Source organism: Oncorhynchus mykiss, chromosome 12 (assembly GCF_013265735.2).
Source record: "Oncorhynchus mykiss isolate Arlee chromosome 12, USDA_OmykA_1.1, whole genome shotgun sequence".
Classification (NCBI taxonomy): domain Eukaryota; kingdom Metazoa; phylum Chordata; class Actinopteri; order Salmoniformes; family Salmonidae; genus Oncorhynchus; species Oncorhynchus mykiss.
The window spans coordinates 17,215,295-17,238,706 of record NC_048576.1 but is presented as its reverse complement, the minus strand read 5'-3'; the positions used below and the strand labels follow the sequence as shown (position 1 = coordinate 17,238,706).

The 23,412-nt window shown below is 45.2% G+C and overlaps 1 protein-coding gene across 3 annotated transcripts in view; it reads right to left on the bottom strand.

Moving 5' to 3' along the window:
- Nucleotides 1-1,739: 1,739 nt before the first annotated feature.
- The window catches only part of clip1b (CAP-GLY domain containing linker protein 1b), a 68,614-nt gene continuing 46,941 nt past the window's right edge, over nucleotides 1,740-23,412 (bottom strand). For all 3 annotated transcript variants that reach the window (XM_036937068.1, XM_036937067.1, XM_036937066.1), the window contains 6 exons: nucleotides 13,111-13,214; nucleotides 11,107-11,163; nucleotides 4,140-4,200; nucleotides 2,745-2,963; nucleotides 2,457-2,569; nucleotides 1,740-2,250 (listed from right to left, as the gene is read on the bottom strand). In XM_036937068.1, coding sequence (XP_036792963.1) covers nucleotides 2,016-2,250; nucleotides 2,457-2,569; nucleotides 2,745-2,963; nucleotides 4,140-4,200; nucleotides 11,107-11,163; nucleotides 13,111-13,214 — 789 coding nt within the window. In that variant the 3' untranslated portion in view covers nucleotides 1,740-2,015. The remainder of the gene's footprint in view (nucleotides 2,251-2,456; nucleotides 2,570-2,744; nucleotides 2,964-4,139; nucleotides 4,201-11,106; nucleotides 11,164-13,110; nucleotides 13,215-23,412) is intronic.

The following is a 23,412-nucleotide window of genomic DNA, read 5'->3' as shown; positions in this document are numbered from 1 at the left end:
TGGACATCCCTAGGGTCCTTGTCTGGGCCTGGATACAGTACACTGACTGGGAATGCGACATGAGAAAGACAGGAATGTGTTAGAGAAACATTAATAGTGCTATTAGCAGTGAACCAGTCTGGTGCATCCAGGCCATTCACCATGCGTATGTCTGCGTCAAATGCCCTCCCTCTTGCCCGGTTACACATAGGAAGTTTAGTTCCCGTAGGAACTGAAGTCAAAAACCAACCCATGCTCTATATGAAAACAAACAAACAAATACATAAAATAATGAACTAATAACAGAAGACTGATTCCTTTATGAACTAATAACAGAAGACTGATTCCTTCATGAACTAATAACAGAAGACTGATTCCTTTATGAACTAATAACAGAAGACTGATTCCTTTATGAACTAATAACAGAAGACTGATTCCTTTATGAACTAATAACAGAAGACTGATTCCTTTATGAACTAATAACAGAAGACTGATTCCTTTATGAACTAATAACAGAAGACTGATTCCTTCATGAACTAATAACAGAAGACTGATTCCTTTATGAACTAATAACAGAAGACTGATTCCTTTATGAACTAATAACAGAAGACTGATTCCTTTATGAACTAATAACAGAAGACTGATTCCTTTATGAACTAATAACAGAAGACTGATTCCTTTATGAACTAATAACAGAAGACTGATTCCTTCATGAACTAATAACAGAAGACCGCTTCCTTTATGAACTAAAAACAAAAGACTGATTACTTTAGGAACAAATCACAGAAGGCTGATTCATTTATGACTAATAACAGAAAACTGATTCCTTTTGTTCCAATCCTAAAATTGATCTTGCACTACAGCAGTATATCTCTGGACGTAGGAGAGGGAGTTAGAGAGAGGAGAGGGATAAGAGGAGAGTTAAAGCAAGGAAGGAGAGTTAGAGAGGGATGACAGTTAGAGAGATGAGAGTTAGAGAGATGGAGATGAGTTAGAGGGAGGGAAGGATAGTTGGAGAGTTAGAGAGGGAGGAGAGTTAGAGGGAGGAGAGTTAGAGAGGGAGGAGAGTTAGAGAGAGAGGAGAGTTAGAGAGAGAGGAGAGTTAGAGAGGGAGGAGAGTTAGAGAGGGAGGAGAGTTACAGAGGGAGGGAAGGATAGTTAGAGAGTTAGAGAGGGAGGAGAGTTAGAGAGATGGAGATGAGTTAGAGGGAGGGAAGGATAGTTGGAGAGTAAGAGAGGGAGGAGTTAGAGAGATGAGAGTTAGAGTTAGAGAGATGGAGATGAGTTAGAGGGAGGGAGGGAAGGATAGTTAGAGAGGGAGGAGAGTTAGAGAGAGGGAGGAGAGTTAGAGAAAGGGAGAAGAGTTAGAGAAAGGGAGAAGAGTTGGAGAGGAGAGTTGGAGAGAGGGAGGAGAGTTAGAGAGAGAGGGAGGAGAGTTATGGAGGGAGGAGAGTTAGAGAGAGCTAGGAGAGTTAGGGAGAGAGGGAGTATATTTAGGGAGAGAGGGAGGAGAGTTAGGGAGAGCTAGGAGAGTTGGAGAGAGGGAGAGAGAGAGAGGGAGGAGAGTTAGAGAGAGCTAGGAGAGTTGGAGAGTTGGGAGAAGAGTTGGGGAGAAGGAGGAGAGTTGGAGGGAGAGTTAGAGGGAGGAGAGGAGAGTTAGAGAGAGCTAGGTGAGTTAGAGAGAGCTAGGTGAGTTAGAGAGAGCTAGGAGAGTTAGAGAGAGGGAGGAGAGTTGGAGAAGAGTTGGAGAGAAGGAGGAGAGTTAGAGAGAGGAAGGAGAGTTGGAGAAGAGTTGGAGAGAAGGAGAAGAGTTGGAGAGAAGGAGGAGAGTTAGAGAGAGGAAGGAGAGTTAGAGAGAGGAAGTATTAGAAATAGTAGGAGAGTCTTTTGTAGCGGGTGATTTGGGGTTATGTGAGTGGACTATGACATAAATACTATGTTATTAAAAACCCAGAGAAAGTAGTCTGGTGTGTGTTGGCGGTCTGTGAAGGGTCCTAAAGCTAGGCCTGGCATGGTTGGGGTGAGAAGATGAGTCTCTAGAAGGTCTGGTCTTCCTGGCAGGACTCTATGGAGTGACCGAAGGCCTCACAGATGTCGCAATACGGCCGCTGGTCGGCAGGTTTGCCCTTGAAGGAAGAGTGGGGGACTGAGTCGGGGCTCTGGGCCTGGGTTGGACAGTCCTCAGTGTCATGCAGGTCAAAACAGTCACAGATATCACAGAACAGACGAGGAGGAGCCTTCTTGTCCTTCTTAGATCCACCCTCCTCCAAACTAGAGAGAGAGAGAGAGAGAGAGGGGGAGAGAGAGAGAGGGAGAGGGGGAGAGAGAGGGCGAGAGAGAGGGCGAGAGGGAGAGGGAGAGAGAGAGAGAGAGATTAGGTAGATGCTAAATAGTGCATTTTGAGGGGTCTGTCAACAACTGTAACTAAGGACTACATTTGGAGTTAGGGTTCAGAGGTTATTGGTTATAAGACTGACCCATCAGTGCCGTCATTGCCATTGAACTCCGCCAGAGCCATCTTCTTCAGCTTGACCTTCAACTCCTCATTCTTCCTCTGTAGGTCCACGATCACACTGTTCAGGAAGTTAATCTAAAGGAGGGAAATAGATGGAGGGAGAGAAGAGAGATCACAGTCAAGCTTATATAAGAAAGAGCGAGGTGGAATGAGAGACAATGGTGGAAGCGCAGATATCTTTCTATGCAAATGATATACTACATTAGTGACAAGCAGATGGTGAAATTGTTTTACTAATTGCCAATCATACCTGTCCCTCTGCAAACTCCTTCTCTTCTCTCAACTGGTCCAGAGCTGTGTCACCTGAGGAAGGCACTCCACTGTCCCCTCCCTCAGAGGCCTGCCGTCCCAATAGCCTCTGCTCCAGGCTGGTGACGCGTTCCTGTAGCTGGGCCTTGTCTCTCTCCAGCGTCTCCACGGCAGACTGCAGCGTCTTGGCCATGGCGTTCTCACCTCGCAGCACCGCAATCTACAGGGAGAGGGAGACAGAGAGGTTTCAGCTAATATACAGATACAGAAAAAAAGCATTGGAACCAATGCCAGTTCAAAAGACCCAGAGTCTCCAGAGTTGTGTATATACACTATACCTCATCCCTCAGAGTCTCCAGAGTTGTGTATATACACTATACCTCATCCCTCAGAGTCTCCAGAGTTGTGTATATACACTATACCTCATCCCTCAGAGTCTCCAGAGTTGTGTATATACACTATACCTCATCCCTCAGAGTCTCCAGAGTTGTGTATATACACTATACCTCATCCCTCAGAGTCTGACAGAGTTGTGTATATACACTATACCTCATCCCTCAGAGTCTCCAGAGTTGTGTATATACACTATACCTCATCCCTCAGAGTCTGCCAGAGTTGTGTAGATAAACTGTACCTCATCCCAGAGTCTGACAGAGTTGTGTATATACACTATACCTCATCCCTCAGAGTCTCCAGAGTTGTGTATATACACTATACCTCATCCCTCAGAGTCTGACAGAGTTGTGTATATACACTATACCTCATCCCTCAGAGTCTCCAGAGTTGTGTATATACACTATACCTCATCCCTCAGAGTCTGACAGAGTTGTGTATATACACTATACCTCATCCCTCAGAGTCTGACAGAGTTGTGTATATACACTATACCTCATCCCTCAGAGTCTGCCAGAGTTGTGTATATACACTATACCTCATCCCTCAGAGTCTCCAGAGTTGTGTATATACACTATACCTCATCCCTCAGAGTCTGCCAGAGTTGTGTATATACACTATACCTCATCCCTCAGAGTCTGCCAGAGTTGTGTATATACACTATACCTCATCCCTCAGAGTCTGCCAGAGTTGTGTATATACACTATACCTCATCCCTCAGAGTCTCCAGAGTTGTGTATATACACTATACCTCATCCCTCAGAGTCTCCAGAGTTGTGTATATACACTATACCTCATCCCCCAGAGTCTCCAGAGTTGTGTATATACACTATACCTCATCCCTCAGAGTCTCCAGAGTTGTGTATATACACTATACCTCATCCCTCAGAGTCTGCCAGAGTTGTGTATATACACTATACCTCATCCCTCAGAGTCTCCAGAGTTGTGTATATACACTATACCTCATCCCTCAGTCTGCCAGAGTTGTGTATATACACTATACCTCATCCCTCAGAGTCTCCAGCTCCTTGTCCTGATCTGTCTCCTGGTTGGACAGAGTTTCCCTGAGGAGGAACAGAAGCAGAGAACCGCTTAATACAGAACTCACCCAGCAACACTGGGCCTGTCAGGAACAGTGCAGTACTGTGTGTGTGGATAAGGTTGTTAATAGTTGCCATTATGCACAAATTATTTGCAAGGTGTTCGCCTAGGCTACGCAGCAGAACATTGTAGCGAATTTGGAGGGCAGACTAACAGGGACTTAACCCAAGTTCCCGTTGTGCAGTGACGGTGCCAATAAAGTTTTTTGTTTGTGCTCATAACGCACCATGGCCATTAGAAGAGTGTATGCCTATAGTCTGAAATCGCCAGGGGGAAACTTGGTGTGTGTGTGCGCGCACGCATACATGTCTCTATGGGTACAGTGTCTGATGAAGGTCTCTGACTGTAACGTCACACAATGTTTTTTACTTTTGATTTACCATGAATAATATACTTTTTATAATGGAGAGTTTCACACCTCAATTTATTTGTAAAAAAACTTCACACAATAGTTTGTAGTGATCCTCAAAGAAGTGAGACAAGCTTCACCAAAACATACTGAGAGCAGTTAGCTAATTTTCACTCACTACACTGGGGAGCCCTGACAACACTAATCCAGACGTTGAAATCATCAGACTTGACAACCAGCAGCAGCAGCAGGGGGAGGAGTCAGATTACAGTGGATTAATCTGTCTGTGGATGGCATTACCCTGCTGGGTCTCATCCAATACAACCTCAATCACAACAGATGTAGCTTTTATGTCTCTCCCTAAACAAAGTCTGTACAATAGATACACGTCTGGATTAGCGATCATACACTGTTTACCAGGGCTACCAACATTAAGGCTAATCTGAAGATGGGGCTGGCTAAGGCTAAAACTGGCAAGTTTAGAGAGTATAGGAATATTGTTATCCACGTTGGCACCAACGGTGTTAGGATGAAACAGTCAGAGGTCACCAAACGCAACATAGCTTCAGCGTGTAAATCAGCTAGAAAGATGTGTCGGCATCGAGTAATTGTCTCTGGCCCTCTCCCAGTTAGGGGAGTGATGAGCTCTACAGCAGAGTCTCACAACTCAATCGCTGGTTGAAAACTGTTTTCTGCCCCTCCCAAAAGATTTTGTAGATAATTTGTAGATAATTGGCCCTCTTTCTGGGACTCACCCACAAACAGGACCAAGCTTGGCTTGCTGAGAAGTGACGGTCTCCTTCATAGCTGGTTTGGTGCTCTCATCTTATCTATGAACATAGACAGGGCTCTAACTCCTCTATCTCCACAATGAGAGGGTGCAGACCAGGCAGCAGGCTGTTAGCCACCCTGCCAGCTTAGTGGAGTCTGCCACTAGCATCGTCAGTGTAGCCAGGTCAACTATCCCCATTGAGACCATGTCTGTGCCTCGATCTAGGTTGGGCAAAACTAAACATGGCAGTGTTTGCTTTAGCAATCTTACTGGAATAAAGAGCTCCACCATTCCTGTCATTATTGAAAGAGATTGTGATATCTCACATCTCAAAATAGGGCTACTTAATGTTAGATCCCTCACTTCCAAGGCAGTTATAGTCAATGAACTAATCACTGATCATTATCTTAATGTGATTAGCCTGACTGAAACATGGCTTAAGCCTGATGAATTTATTGTGTTAAATGAGGCCTCTCCTCCTGGTTACACTAATGACCATATCCCCCGTGCATTCTGCAAAGGCGGAAGTGTTGCGAACATTTACGATAGCAAATTTCAATTTACAAAAAAGACTGCATTTTCATCTTTTGAGCTTCTAGTCATGAAATCTATGCAGCCTATCACTTTTTATAGCTACTGTTTACAGGCCTCCTGGGCCGTATACTGGCGTTCCTCAATGAGTTCCCTGAATTCCTATCGGATCTTGTAGTCATGGCAGATAATATTCAAATTTTTGGTGATTTTAACAGACCCACTCCAAAAGGCTTTCGGAGCCATCATCGACTCAGTGGGTTTTGTCCAACATGTCTCCGGAACTACTCACTGCCACAGTCATACTCTGGACCTAGTTTTGTCCCGTGGAATAAATATTGTGGATCTTAATGTTTTTCCTCATAATCCTGGACTACCGGACCACCATTTTATTATTTTTGCAATCGCAACAAATAATCTGCTCAGACCCCAACAAAAGATCATCAAAAGCCGTGCTATAAATTCTAGGACAACCCAAAGATTCCAAGATACCCTTCCAGACTCCCAAGGACGTCAGAGTACAAAAAATAGATTAACCACCTAACTGAGGAACTAAATGTAACCTTGATTAATACCCTAGATGCAGTCGCACCCCTAAAAACAAAAAATATTTCTCATAAGAAACTAGCTCCCTGGTATATAGCAATTACCCAAGCCCTGAAGCAAGCTTCCAAAAAATTGGAACGCTACCCCAAACTGGAAGTCTTCCGACTGTACCGTGCAGTATTGAAGAGCCCTCACTGCTGCTCGATCATCCTATTTTTACAACATAATTGAGGAGAATAAGAACAATCCAAAATGTATTTTTGATACTGTTGCAAAGCGAACTAAAAAGCAGCATTCCCCAAGAAAGGATGGCTTTCACTTCAGCAGTGATTCATGAACTTCTTTTTAATTTTTTTTACAAATTTTACCCCATTTTCTCCCCAATTTCGTGGTATCCAATTGTTGTAGGTAGTAGCTACTATCTTGTCTCATTGCTACAACTCCCGTACGGGCTCGGGAGAGACAAAGGTTGAATGTCATGCGTCCTCCGATACACAACCCAACCAGCCGTACTGCACAGCACGCATCCAACCCGGAAGCCAACCGCACCAATGTGTCGGAGGCTACACCGTGCACCTGGCAACCTTGGCTAGCGCGCACTGCACCCGGCCCGTCACAGGAGTCGCTGGTGCGTGATGAGACAAGGAGATCCCTACCGACCAATCCCTCCCTAACCCAGACGATGCTAGGCCAATTGTGCGTCGCCCCACGGACCTCCCGGTCGCGGCCGGTTACAACAGAGCCTGGGCACGAACCCAGGGACTCTGATGGCACAGCTGGCGCTGGTACAGCGCCCGTAACCACTGCGCCACCCGGGAGGCCTTCATGAACTTCTTTGATGAAAAGATCATGATCATTAGAAAGCAAATTACAGACTCCTTTTTAAATATGCGTATTTCTCCAATGCTCAGTTGTCCTGAGTCTGCACAAGACTGCCAGGACCTAGGATCAAGGGAGACACTCAAGCTTTTTAATAGTATATCTCTTGACACATTGATGAAAATAGTCTTGGCCTCTAAACCTTCAAGCTGCATACTAGACCCTATTCCAACTAAACTACTGAAAGAGCTGCTTCCTGTACTTGGCCCTCCTATGTTGAATATAATAAACGGCTCCCTATCCACCGGATGTATACCAAATTCACTAAAAGTGGCAGTAACATTTTACTGCATCATAATGGCATTTGAAATGACTGAAGTTCCTGCTCTCTTCACATTGAAAAAGCCAAACCTTGACCCAGAAAATATAAAAAACTAACAAATCTCCCATTCACAAACAATTTATACTAAACGCTTTAGTCTGGTTTTAGACCCCATCATAGCACTGAGACTGCATTCGTGAAGGTGGTAAATTACCTTTTAATGGCGCAGACCAAAACTCTGCATCAGTCCTCATGTTCCTAGACCTTAGTGCTGCTTTTGACACCATCGATCACCACATTCTTTTGGAGAGATTGGAAACCCAAATTGGTCTACACGGACAAGCTCTGGCCTGGTTTTGATCTTATCTGTTGGAAAGATATCAGTTTGCCTCTGTGGATGGTTTGTCTTCTGACAAATCAACTGTACATTTTGGTGTTCCTCAAGGTTCAGTTTTAGGACCACTATTGTTTCCACTAGATATTTTACCTCTTGGTGATGTCATTCGGAAACATAATGTTAACTTTCACTGCTTTGCGGACAATACACAGCTGTACATTTCGATGAAACATGGTGAAGCCCCAAAATTGCCCTCCCTGGAAGCCTGTGTTTCAGACATAAGGAACTCGGACAAAACATTTCTAGGTCCCAAGAAACAAATGGATCTTCTGTTGGATCTGAAAATTTATATTTTTATTGTTGTACAGTCATCTCAAATAAAACTGTGAAGGACCTCGGTGTTATTCTGGACCCTGATCTCTCTCTTTTGACGAATATATCAAGAATATTTCAAGGACAGCTTTATTCCATCTTAGTAACATTGCAAAAATCTGTAACGTTCTGTCCAAAAATGATGCAGGAAAATTCATCCATGCTTTTGTTACTTCTAGGTTAGACTACTGCAATGCTCTACTTTCTGGCTACCCGGATAAAGCAAAAAGTAAACTTCAGTTTGTGCTAAAAATGCCTGCTAGAATCTCGACTAGAACCAACATTTTTATCATATGACTCCAGTGCTAGCCTCTCTACACTGGCTTCCTGTTAAGGCTAGGGCTGATTTCAAGGTTTTACTGCTAACCTACAAAGCATTACATGGGCTTGCTCCTACCTATCGTTCTGATTTGGTCCTGTCGTACATACCTACACGTACGCTATGGTCACAAGACGCAGGCCTCCTTACTGTCCCTAGAATTTCTAAGCAAACAGATAGAGGCAGGGCTTTCTCCTATAGAGCTCCATTTTTATGGAATGGTCTGCCTATCCACGTGAGAGATGCAGACTAAGTCTCGACCTTTAAGTCTTTATTGAAGACTCATCTCTTCAGTAGGTCCTATGATTGAGTGTAGTCTGGCCCAGGGGTGTGAATGTGAACGGAAAGGCACTGGAGCGATGAACTGCCCTTGCTGTCTCTGCCTGGCCGGTTCCCCTCTCTCCACCGGGATTCTCTGCCTCTAACCCTATTACAGGGGCTGAGTCACTGGCGGGGTGCGTCACTTGAGTGGGTTGAGTTACTGACATGACCTTCCTGTCCGGGTTGGCGCGCCCCTCGGGTTCATGCCGCGGGGAAGATCTTTGTGGGCTATACTCGGCCTGGTCTCAGGGTAGTAGGTTGGTGGTTGAAGATATCCCTCTAGTGGTGTGGGAGCTGTGCTTTGGCAAAGCTGATGGGGTTATATCCTGCCTGTTTGGCCCTGTCTGGGAGTATCGTCGAACGGGGCCACGGTGTCTCCCGACCCCTCCTGTCTCAGCCCCCAGTATTTATGCTGCAATAGTTTGTGTCGGGGGACTAGGGTCAGTCTGTTATATCGAGTATTTCTCCTGTCTTATCCGGTGTCCTGTGTAATTTTAAGTGTGCTCCCTCTAATTCTCTCTCTCTTCTCTCAGAGGACCTGAGCCCTAGGACCATGCCTCAGGACTACCTGGCCTGATCACTCCTTTCTGTCCCCAGTCCACCTGGTCATGCTGCTGCTCCAGTTTCAACAGTTCTGCATGTGGCTATGGAACCCTGACATATTCACTGGACGTGCTACCTTGTCCCGGACCTGCTGTTTTGGACTCTCTCTCTACCGCACCTGGGGTCTCTAACTCTACTAACTGAATGATAAGCTATGAAAAGCCAACTGACATTTACTCCTGAGGTGCTGACCTGTTGCACCCTCTACAACCACTGTGATTATTATTATCTGACCCTGCTGGTCCTCTATGAACGTTTGAACATCTTGGCCATGTCCTGTTATAAACTCCACCTGGCACAGCCAGAAGAGGACTGGCCACCCCTCAGAGCCTGGTTCCTCTCTAGGTTTCTCCCTAGGTTCTGGCCTTTCTAGGGAGTTTTTCCTAGCCACCGTGCTTCTATATCTGCACCTGATGAGGTAGTTATCCCCTGATGTGTCCTGACTGATTAGTTCTACTCTACATAACATTCCTCTCATCATTTCCCTATGGCTTAAATAACCTTTTTGATGACATTCTCCTCCCTTCACTCCTCCCTCTTCTCCTCTCTTCTCCTCCCTTCACTCCTCCTCTCTTCTCCTTCCTCTTCTCCTTCCTCTTCTCCTCTCTTCTCCTCTCTTCTCCTTCCTCTTCTCCTCTCTTCTCCTTCCTCTTCTCCTCTCTTCTCCTTCCTCTTCTCCTCCCTCCTCCCTTCACTCCTCCCTCTTCTCCTCTCTTCTCCTTCCTCTTCTCCTCCCTCCACTCCTCCCTCTTCTCCTTCCTCTTCTCCTCTCTTCTTCTTCCCCTGCACTACTTTTTCCTCCCATTCCATCTCCCTTCCTCCCCAACCTTTTCTCCCCCTCCCATCTCTTCTCTTCTCTTCTCCCTTCCCATCCTTTCTCCTCCCATTCCCTCTCCTCCCCAACCTTTTCTGCCCCACCCTTCTCCTCTCCTCCCTTCCCTTCTCTCCTGTCATTAGAAGTGTTTGTGATGGGTTATACAAAGACATGACTTTACTGTATTTATTTACCGTATTATTGACAGTATGTTTGTTTTACTCCATGTGTAACTCTGTGTTGTTGTATGTGCCATACTGCTTTGCTTTATCTTGGCCAGGTGGCAATTGTAAATGAGAACTTGTTCTCAACTAGCCTACCTGGTTAAATAAAGGTGAAATAAAAATAAATAGAAATAAAATAAATGACTTTACTGTAGAGGTATTAGGTGCAGTGCAGGCTTTTTGTCTTCTGAGTCCATTCTGAGCCCCAGATGAAATGTACTGACTGACCGACTGACTGTCATCACACTAAAACCCCATCTGTCTCTGTCCACTGCTCTCACTGTCTGTTTTACTGTGTCTTAATCATTTTTACAGGACTTGATCACATCAACTAAATCAACTGTGTTTTTTATAAACATTAATTTATACTAGGACCCTGATGATAATTATGATCAACTATGCACAGCTGTTGGAAAGGAAAGCTGTAGATGTCTACGCTATAAGTGCAGCTACTTCCATAGTTAGAAATACTGAAAATGTTTACACTCAACCTGATCTTCCTAAGGCAGCAGAGAATACATTGTGCAATACATGTCTTACCTGTCTTTCATGTCTGGCTGGTTCTGAGACGTCAGACTGGCCTGCTTCAGTACCTCACTGAGAGAGAGCGGGAGAGAAAGGGGGAGAGAACAAGGGAGAGAGAGGGTGAGTTGTCTACCAGGGACAGTCAACATGCATTATATCTAGAGGTACTTTCTAATAAAGGACAATCGACATCAATAATAATACATTTATACAGAAATGACAATCCATTTACAGCACAAATGACCTCTGCTTGGCTGTGGGGCTGATATGGGTGTACAGGTTGTCATGGCTATGTAGTGATGAGTGTAGAGGTCATGTCTAACTCTCAGTATGTGTGATCCCCGTTTGGGTCGGATGCAGCTGTTCTCCCAGACGAGATGTCTCTGGCAGCACAAAGCTGCGCTTGCTCGCTCTCACACACACCCACAAACACACATGCACACACACACATGCTTGCAGGCCTGTGCACTTGGGCTCCCGAGTGGAGCAGCGGTCTAAGGCACTGCATCTCAGTAGAATAGATGTCACTACAGTCCCTGGTTTGAATCCAGGCTGAATCACATCTGGCCGTGATTGGGAGTCCCAGAGGGCGGCGCACAATTGACCCAGCGTCGTCCGGGTTTGGCCGGTGTAGGCCGTCATTGTAAATAATAATTTGTTCTTAACGGACTTGCCTAGTTAAATAAAGGTTCAATAAATACAAATGTAAATAATGCACACATCATGGAGGTCATGAGATGCGATGCACGGTGCGGCCATGTTGGAGGCAGGCGGTTCTAGGAGAAGATGTGATTATATAACACCCTCTTTATAGGATGAAGGGAGAGAGGGATGAATCTGTCTCTTTATAGGATGAAGGGAGAGAGGGATGAGTCTGTCTCTTCATAGGAGGGAGAGAGGGATGAGTCTGTCTCTTTATAGGAGCTAGAAAGGGATGAGTGTCTCTTTATAGGATGAAGGGAGAGGGATGAGTGAAGGAGAAGAAAGATGTATGGCCACTAATAGATAAATCAGGACAAAGTGAATAATAAAGGACCTGATGACACACACACAACGTTAAACATGCACTTCAACATGTACACACACAGACGTGTGCACTCATGCACACACACAACGTTAAACATGCACTTCAACATGCACACACACAGACGTGTGCACTCATGCACACACACAGAAGTATAAATAGAACTCTACGTCATGCATGACGCTCACCATAACAAAGAGAGATTTCATATGGTCTTTCTCTCTCTATGGCAGCCTCGCTACATACCTGTACCTTTCAGTAGCATACTGCTGTCTAGTAAGGCACAGAGGGAACTATGCCATCATTACTGGTTACTGGTTTTCAGGTTCTAATATCAGAGGACTACGTTCTACACAGCATGCTTACACACTGGTATTACAGGCTGACTATACAAGTGAATTGTACTTCAAGTTCTCTCAATCTCTCTCATGAGATAATCAAGTTCTCTCTCTCTCTCTTAAGTCTCCCACTCCATCTCTCAATCGTTTTATTTCTCCATCAATCCACCTCTGTATCTCTCACTGTGTGTCACGGCCACATCATCAGTATGAGTAAGCAGCATGAGTCAGATTTATATATGAGTCTATGACTCTATTTGAATAAGACCTTGATATGAGCCTCTCTCACGTTTCCCTGCACGGGCTTTTGAAGCGCTGGTCTAACCCACACACTGAAACAACTCAAAGCCACATAGTTTACACTCCTCTCCTCCTGTGTGTTTTGGGCCCAAAGAAGCTGGCATGTTGGGTTTAGTCGCTGTTTCCAGGGCAGTCTGTAGTCAATGTATAAATTGAATGCTGAATGCCACCGTATCATCTGAAGAACCATCATTTCCATGCATAGAATACTGATATGCCGGTACTCCTGGTTCTAGTTCTACTCATCTTTACTAGCACAACATTCCAATACTCTGGTTTCAGCCGTTTACACACACATTCCATCAACAATGCTGTGCAAGCAACAAGCAAGCGTAAGAAACCTTCGTCCATACTCACATTTCCTTGCACAGAGTTCCGATGTGCTGGCTTTCTGAGCTGCCTCGCACCTGCGTTCTGAGTTCTTCCTGGAATTTGGAATTCTGCTGTTTCAGTGCCTCGAGCTGGAAGATGATCCACGGATGGATGGAAAGATGAAAGGAAGGAAAGAGACAGACAAAAGAGCGAGATTTAGACACGCAGTAAACAGTAAACAGAAAAAGCTGTATCTTCTTCACGCCTCTCTAACAGTCTTAGTCACGGACATTAACACGAAGCCACAGTGCTGCGTTACGCTGCTCCACTGGAACAGCCGCTTCCTCGGTATACAAAGATTAACATTACTCATTATATGAGCTGTCTGCCAAACATAGGTACAGAGACATACTGTGAGTGTGTGAGGGATGGAGTCACTTCTAGCATTAATGTCGATGGAGGAGATGGTCAATTAAACCACCATAAGGGAGAAGATGGTTCCTCCATCGTCAGTTAAACCCCCATAAGGGAGGAGATGGTTCCTCCATTGTCAGTTAAACCACCATTAGGGAGGAGATGGTTCCTCCATCGTCAGTTAAACCACAATTAGAGACAAGATGGTTCCTCCATCGTCAGTTAAACCACCATTGGGGAGGAGATGGTTCCTCTATAGTCAGTTAAACCACCATTAGGGAGGAGATGGTTCCTCTATAGTCAGTTAAACCACCATTAGGGAGCAGAAGGTTCCTCCATCGTCAGTTAAACCACCATTAGGGAGCAGAAGGTTCCTCCATCGTCAGCTAAACCATCATTAGGGAGGAGATGGTTCCTCCATCGTCAGTTAAACCACCATTAGGGAGGAGATGGTTCCTCCATCGTCAGCTAAACCATCATTAGGGAGGAGATGGTTCCTCCATCGTCAGTTAAACCACAATTAGAGACAAGATGGTTCCTCCATCGTCAGTTAAACCACCATTAGGGAGGAGATGGTTCCTCCATCGTCAGTTAAACCACCATTGGGGAGGAGATGGTTCCTCTATAGTCAGTTAAACCACCATTAGGGAGCAGATGGTTCCTCCATCGTCAGTTAAACCACCATTAGGGAGCAGATGGTTCCTCCATCGTCAGCTAAACCACCATTAGGGAGGAGATGGTTCCTCCATCGTCAGTTAAACCACCATTAGAGACAAGATGGTTCCTCCATCGTCAGTTAAACCACCATTAGGGAGGAGATGGTTCCTCCATCGTCAGTTAAACCACCATTAGAGACAAGATGGTTCCTCCATCGTCAGTTAAACCACAATTAGAGACAAGATGGTTCCTCCATCGTCAGTTAAACCACCATTAGGGAGGAGATGGTTCCTCCATCGTCAGTTAAACCACCATTAGAGACAAGATGGATCCTCCATCGTCAGTTAAACCACCATTAGGGAGCAGATGGTTCCTCCATCGTCAGTTAAAACACCATTAGAGACAAGATGGTTCCTCCATCGTCAGTTAAACCACCATTAGAGACAAGATGGTTCCTCCATCGTCAGTTAAACCACCATTAGAGACAAGATGGTTCCTCCATCGTCAGTTAAACCACCAATAGGGAGGAGATGGTTCCTCCATCGTCAGTTAAGCCACCATTAAGGAGGAGATGGTTCCGCCATCGTCAGTTAAATCACCATTAGGGAGGAGATGGTTCCTCCATCGTCAGTTAAACCACCATTAGGGACAAGATGGTTCCTCCATCGTCAGTTAAATCACCATTAGGGAGCAGATGGTTCTTCCATTGTCAGTTAAACCACCATTAGGGACAAGATGGTTCCTCCATCGTCAGTTAAACCACCATTAGGGACAAGATGGTTCCTCCATCGTCAGTTAAACCACCATTAGGGACAAGATGGTTCCTCCATCGTCAGTTAAACCACCATTAGGGACAAGAAGGTTCCTCCATCATCAGTTAAACCACCATTAGGGAGGAGATGGTTCCTCTATCGTCAGTTAAACCACCATTAGGGAGGAGATGGTTCCTCTATCGTCAGTTAAACCACCATTAGGGAGGAGATGGTTCCTCTATCGTCAGTTAAACCACCATTAGGGAGGAGATGGTTCCTCCATCGTCAGTTAAACCACCATTAGGGAGGAGATGGTTCCTCTATCGTCAGTTAAACCACCATTAGGGACAAGAAGGTTCCTCCATCATCAGTTAAACCACCATTAGGGAGGAGATGGTTCCTCTATCGTCAGTTAAATCACCATTAGAGACAAGATGGTTCCTCTATCGTCAGTTAAATCACCATTAGGGAGGAGATGGTGCCTCTATCGTCAGTTAAACCACAATTAGGGAGGAGATGGTTCCTCTATCGTCAGTTAAACCACCATTAGGGACAAGAAGGTTCCTCCATCATCAGTTAAACCACCATTAGGGAGGAGATGGTTCCTCTATCGTCAGTTAAATCACCATTAGAGACAAGATGGTTCCTCTATCGTCAGTTAAACCACCATTAGGGAGGAGATGGTTCCTCTATCGTCAGTTAAACCACCATTAGGGAGGAGATGGTTCCTCTATCGTCAGTTAAATCACCATTAGAGACAAGATGGTTCCTCCATCATCAGTTAAACCACCATTAGGGAGGAGATGGTTCCTCCATCGTCAGTTAAACCACCATTAGGGAGGAGATGGTTCCTCTATCGTCAGTTAAATCACCATTAGAGACAAGATGGTTCCTCTATCGTCAGTTAAATCACCATTAGGGAGGAGATGGTTCCTCTATCGTCAGTTAAACCACAATTAGGGAGGAGATGGTTCCGCCATCGTCAGTTAAATCACCATTAGGGAGGAGATGGTTCCTCCATCGTCAGTTAAACCACCATTAGGGACAAGATGGTTCCTCCATCGTCAGTTAAATCACCATTAGGGTTCTTCCATTGTCAGTTAAACCACCATTAGGGACAAGATGGTTCCTCCATCGTCAGTTAAACCACCATTAGGGACAAGATGGTTCCTCCATCGTCAGTTAAACCACCATTAGGGACAAGATGGTTCCTCCATCGTCAGTTAAATCACCATTAGAGACAAGATGGTTCCTCTATCGTCAGTTAAATCACCATTAGGGAGGAGATGGTGCCTCTATCGTCAGTTAAACCACAAATTTGGAATTCTGCTGTTTCAGTGCCTCGAGCTGGAAGATGATCCACGGATGGATGGAAAGATGAAAGGAAGGAAAGAGACAGACAAAAGAGCGAGATTTAGACACGCAGTAAACAGTAAACAGAAAAAGCTGTATCTTCTTCACGCCTCTCTAACAGTCTTAGTCACGGACATTAACACGAAGCCACAGTGCTGCGTTACGCTGCTCCACTGGAACAGCCGCTTCCTCGGTATACAAAGATTAACATTACTCATTATATGAGCTGTCTGCCAAACATAGGTACAGAGACATACTGTGAGTGTGTGAGGGATGGAGTCACTTCTAGCATTAATGTCGATGGAGGAGATGGTCAATTAAACCACCATAAGGGAGAAGATGGTTCCTCCATCGTCAGTTAAACCCCCATAAGGGAGGAGATGGTTCCTCCATTGTCAGTTAAACCACCATTAGGGAGGAGATGGTTCCTCCATCGTCAGTTAAACCACAATTAGAGACAAGATGGTTCCTCCATCGTCAGTTAAACCACCATTGGGGAGGAGATGGTTCCTCTATAGTCAGTTAAACCACCATTAGGGAGGAGATGGTTCCTCTATAGTCAGTTAAACCACCATTAGGGAGCAGAAGGTTCCTCCATCGTCAGTTAAACCACCATTAGGGAGCAGAAGGTTCCTCCATCGTCAGCTAAACCATCATTAGGGAGGAGATGGTTCCTCCATCGTCAGTTAAACCACCATTAGGGAGGAGATGGTTCCTCCATCGTCAGCTAAACCATCATTAGGGAGGAGATGGTTCCTCCATCGTCAGTTAAACCACAATTAGAGACAAGATGGTTCCTCCATCGTCAGTTAAACCACCATTAGGGAGGAGATGGTTCCTCCATCGTCAGTTAAACCACCATTGGGGAGGAGATGGTTCCTCTATAGTCAGTTAAACCACCATTAGGGAGCAGATGGTTCCTCCATCGTCAGTTAAACCACCATTAGGGAGCAGATGGTTCCTCCATCGTCAGCTAAACCACCATTAGGGAGGAGATGGTTCCTCCATCGTCAGTTAAACCACCATTAGAGACAAGATGGTTCCTCCATCGTCAGTTAAACCACCATTAGGGAGGAGATGGTTCCTCCATCGTCAGTTAAACCACCATTAGAGACAAGATGGTTCCTCCATCGTCAGTTAAACCACAATTAGAGACAAGATGGTTCCTCCATCGTCAGTTAAACCACCATTAGGGAGGAGATGGTTCCTCCATCGTCAGTTAAACCACCATTAGAGACAAGATGGATCCTCCATCGTCAGTTAAACCACCATTAGGGAGCAGATGGTTCCTCCATCGTCAGTTAAACCACCATTAGAGACAAGATGGTTCCTCCATCGTCAGTTAAACCACCATTAGAGACAAGATGGTTCCTCCATCGTCAGTTAAACCACCATTAGAGACAAGATGGTTCCTCCATCGTCAGTTAAACCACCAATAGGGAGGAGATGGTTCCTCCATCGTCAGTTAAGCCACCATTAAGGAGGAGATGGTTCCGCCATCGTCAGTTAAATCACCATTAGGGAGGAGATGGTTCCTCCATCGTCAGTTAAACCACCATTAGGGACAAGATGGTTCCTCCATCGTCAGTTAAATCACCATTAGGGAGCAGATGGTTCTTCCATTGTCAGTTAAACCACCATTAGGGACAAGATGGTTCCTCCATCGTCAGTTAAACCACCATTAGGGACAAGATGGTTCCTCCATCGTCAGTTAAACCACCATTAGGGACAAGATGGTTCCTCCATCGTCAGTTAAACCACCATTAGGGACAAGAAGGTTCCTCCATCATCAGTTAAACCACCATTAGGGAGGAGATGGTTCCTCTATCGTCAGTTAAACCACCATTAGGGAGGAGATGGTTCCTCTATCGTCAGTTAAACCACCATTAGGGAGGAGATGGTTCCTCTATCGTCAGTTAAACCACCATTAGGGAGGAGATGGTTCCTCCATCGTCAGTTAAACCACCATTAGGGAGGAGATGGTTCCTCTATCGTCAGTTAAACCACCATTAGGGACAAGAAGGTTCCTCCATCATCAGTTAAACCACCATTAGGGAGGAGATGGTTCCTCTATCGTCAGTTAAATCACCATTAGAGACAAGATGGTTCCTCTATCGTCAGTTAAATCACCATTAGGGAGGAGATGGTGCCTCTATCGTCAGTTAAACCACAATTAGGGAGGAGATGGTTCCTCTATCGTCAGTTAAACCACCATTAGGGACAAGAAGGTTCCTCCATCATCAGTTAAACCACCATTAGGGAGGAGATGGTTCCTCTATCGTCAGTTAAATCACCATTAGAGACAAGATGGTTCCTCTATCGTCAGTTAAACCACCATTAGGGAGGAGATGGTTCCTCTATCGTCAGTTAAACCACCATTAGGGAGGAGATGGTTCCTCTATCGTCAGTTAAATCACCATTAGAGACAAGATGGTTCCTCCATCATCAGTTAAACCACCATTAGGGAGGAGATGGTTCCTCCATCGTCAGTTAAACCACCATTAGGGAGGAGATGGTTCCTCTATCGTCAGTTAAATCACCATTAGAGACAAGATGGTTCCTCTATCGTCAGTTAAATCACCATTAGGGAGGAGATGGTTCCTCTATCGTCAGTTAAACCACAATTAGGGAGGAGATGGTTCCGCCATCGTCAGTTAAATCACCATTAGGGAGGAGATGGTTCCTCCATCGTCAGTTAAACCACCATTAGGGACAAGATGGTTCCTCCATCGTCAGTTAAATCACCATTAGGGTTCTTCCATTGTCAGTTAAACCACCATTAGGGACAAGATGGTTCCTCCATCGTCAGTTAAACCACCATTAGGGACAAGATGGTTCCTCCATCGTCAGTTAAACCACCATTAGGGACAAGATGGTTCCTCCATCGTCAGTTAAACCACCATTAGGGACAAGAAGGTTCCTCCATCATCAGTTAAACCACCATTAGGGAGGAGATGGTTCCTCTATCGTCAGTTAAACCACCATTAGGGAGGAGATGGTTCCTCTATCGTCAGTTAAACCACCATTAGGGAGGAGATGGTTCCTCTATCGTCAGTTAAACCACCATTAGGGAGGAGATGGTTCCTCCATCGTCAGTTAAACCACCATTAGGGAGGAGATGGTTCCTCTATCGTCAGTTAAACCACCATTAGGGACAAGAAGGTTCCTCCATCATCAGTTAAACCACCATTAGGGAGGAGATGGTTCCTCTATCGTCAGTTAAATCACCATTAGAGACAAGATGGTTCCTCTATCGTCAGTTAAATCACCATTAGGGAGGAGATGGTGCCTCTATCGACAGTTAAACCACAATTAGGGAGGAGATGGTTCCTCTATCGTCAGTTAAACCACCATTAGGGACAAGAAGGTTCCTCCATCATCAGTTAAACCACCATTAGGGAGGAGATGGTTCCTCTATCGTCAGTTAAATCACCATTAGAGACAAGATGGTTCCTCCATCGTCAGTTAAACCACAATTAGAGACAAGATGGTTCCTCCATCGTCAGTTAAACCACCATTAGGGAGGAGATGGTTCCTCCATCGTCAGTTAAACCACCATTAGAGACAAGATGGATCCTCCATCGTCAGTTAAACCACCATTAGGGAGCAGATGGTTCCTCCATCGTCAGTTAAACCACCATTAGAGACAAGATGGTTCCTCCATCGTCAGTTAAATCACCATTAGAGACAAGATGGTTCCTCTATCGTCAGTTAAACCACCATTAGGGAGGAGATGGTTCCTCTATCGTCAGTTAAACCACCATTAGGGAGGAGATGGTTCCTCTATCGTCAGTTAAATCACCATTAGAGACAAGATGGTTCCTCCATCATCAGTTAAACCACCATTAGGGAGGAGATGGTTCCTCCATCGTCAGTTAAACCACCATTAGGGAGGAGATGGTTCCTCTATCGTCAGTTAAATCACCATTAGAGACAAGATGGTTCCTCTATCGTCAGTTAAATCACCATTAGGGAGGAGATGGTTCCTCTATCGTCAGTTAAACCACAATTAGGGAGGAGATGGTTCCGCCATCGTCAGTTAAATCACCATTAGGGAGGAGATGGTTCCTCCATCGTCAGTTAAACCACCATTAGGGACAAGATGGTTCCTCCATCGTCAGTTAAATCACCATTAGGGAGCAGATGGTTCTTCCATTGTCAGTTAAACCACCATTAGGGACAAGATGGTTCCTCCATCGTCAGTTAAACCACCATTAGGGACAAGATGGTTCCTCCATCGTCAGTTAAACCACCATTAGGGACAAGATGGTTCCTCCATCGTCAGTTAAACCACCATTAGGGACAAGAAGGTTCCTCCATCATCAGTTAAACCACCATTAGGGAGGAGATGGTTCCTCTATCGTCAGTTAAACCACCATTAGGGAGGAGATGGTTCCTCTATCGTCAGTTAAACCACCATTAGGGAGGAGATGGTTCCTCTATCGTCAGTTAAACCACCATTAGGGAGGAGATGGTTCCTCCATCGTCAGTTAAACCACCATTAGGGAGGAGATGGTTCCTCTATCGTCAGTTAAACCACCATTAGGGACAAGAAGGTTCCTCCATCATCAGTTAAACCACCATTAGGGAGGAGATGGTTCCTCTATCGTCAGTTAAATCACCATTAGAGACAAGATGGTTCCTCTATCGTCAGTTAAATCACCATTAGGGAGGAGATGGTGCCTCTATCGTCAGTTAAACCACAATTAGGGAGGAGATGGTTCCTCTATCGTCAGTTAAACCACCATTAGGGACAAGAAGGTTCCTCCATCATCAGTTAAACCACCATTAGGGAGGAGATGGTTCCTCTATCGTCAGTTAAATCACCATTAGAGACAAGATGGTTCCTCTATCGTCAGTTAAACCACCATTAGGGAGGAGATGGTTCCTCTATCGTCAGTTAAACCACAATTAGGGAGGAGATGGTTCCTCTATCGTCAGTTAAACCACCATTAGGGACAAGAAGGTTCCTCCATCATCAGTTAAACCACCATTAGGGAGGAGATGGTTCCTCTATCGTCAGTTAAATCACCATTAGAGACAAGATGGTTCCTCTATCGTCAGTTAAACCACCATTAGGGAGGAGATGGTTCCTCTATCGTCAGTTAAACCACCATTAGGGAGGAGATGGTTCCTCCATCATCAGTTAAACCACCATTAGGGAGGAGATGGTTCCTCCATCGTCAGTTAAACCACCATTAGGGAGGAGATGGTTCCTCCATCGTCAGTTAAACCACCATTAGGGAGGAGATGGTTCCTCCATCGTCAGTTAAACCACCATTAGGGAGGAGATGGTTCCTCCATCGTCAGTTAAACCACCATTAGGGAGGAGATGGTTCCTCCATCGTCAGTTAAACCACCATTAGGGAGGAGATGGTTCCTCCATCGTCAGTTAAACCACCATTAGGGAGGAGATGGTTCCTCCATCGTCAGTTAAACCACCATTAGGGAGGAGATGGTTCCTCCATCGTCAGTTAAACCACCATTAGGGAGGAGATGGTTCCTCTATCGTCAGTTAAATCACCATTAGAGACAGGATGGTTCCTCCATCGTCAGTTAAACCACCATTAGGGAGGAGATGGTTCCTCTATCGTCAGTTAAATCACCATTAGAGACAAGATGGTTCCTCTATCGTCAGTTAAACCACCATTAGGGAGGAGATGGTTCCTCCATCGTCAGTTAAACCACCATTAGGGAGGAGATGGTTCCTCTATAGTCAGTTAAACCACCATTAGGGAGCAGATGGTTCCTCTATAGTCTGTTAAACCACCATTAGGGAGCAGATGGTTCCTCTATCGTCAGTTAAACCACCATTAGGGAGGAGATGGTTCCTCCATCGTCAGTTAAACCACCATTAGGGAGGAGATGGTTCCTCTATCGTCAGTTAAATCACCATTAGGGAGGAGATGGTTCCTCTATCGTCAGTTAAACCACCATTAGAGAGGAGATGGTGCCTCTATCGTCAGTTAAATCACCATTAGGGAGGAGATGGTTCCTCTATCGTCAGTTAAACCACCATTAGGGAGGAGATGGTTCCTCCATCATCAGTTAAACCACCATTAGGGAGGAGATGGTTCCTCTATCGTCAGTTAAATCACCATTAGGGAGGAGATGGTTCCTCTATTGTCAGTTAAACCACCATTAGAGAGGAGATGGTGCCTCTATCGTCAGTTAAATCACCATTAGGGAGGAGATGGTTCCTCTATCGTCAGTTAAACCACCATTAGGGAGGAGATGGTTCCTCTATCGTCAGTTAAATCACCATTAGGGAGGAGATGGTTCCTCTATCGTCAGTTAAACCACCATTAGAGAGGAGATGGTGCCTCTATCGTCAGTTAAACCACCATTAGGGAGGAGATGGTTCCTCTATCGTCAGTTAAATCACCATTAGGGAGGAGATGGTTCCTCTATCGTCAGTTAAACCACCATTAGGGAGCAGATGGTTCCTCTATAGTCAGTTAAACCACCATTAGGGAGGAGATGGTTCCTCTATAGTCAGTTAAACCAGCATTAGGGAGCAGATGGTTCCTCTATCGTCAGTTAAACCACCATTAGGGAGGAGATGGTTCCTCCATCGTCAGTTAAACCACCATTAGGGAGGAGATGGTTCCTCTATCGTCAGTTAAATCACCATTAGGGAGGAGATGGTTCCTCTATCGTCAGTTAAATCACCATTAGGGAGGAGATGGTTCCTCTATCGTCAGTTAAACCATCATTAGGGAGGAGATGGTTGCTCCATCGTCAGTTAAACCACCATTAGGGAGCAGAAGGTTCCTCCATCATCAGTTAAACCATCATTAGGGAGGAGATGGTTCCTCTATCGTCAGTTAAATCACCATTAGGGAGGAGATGGTTCCTCTATCGTCAGTTAAATCACCATTAGGGAGGAGATGGTTCCTCCATCGTCAGTTAAACCACCATTAGGGAGCAGATGGTTCCTCCATCGTCAGTTAAATCACCATTAGGGAGGAGATGGTTCCTCTATCGTCAGTTAAACCACCATTAGGGAGGAGATGGTTCCTCCATCATCAGTTAAACCACCATTAGGGAGGAGATGGTTCCTCCATCGTCAGTTAAACCACCATTAGGGAGCAGATGGTTCCTCCATCGTCAGTTAAATCACCATTAGGGAGGAGATGGTTCCTCTATCGTCAGTTAAACCACCATTAGG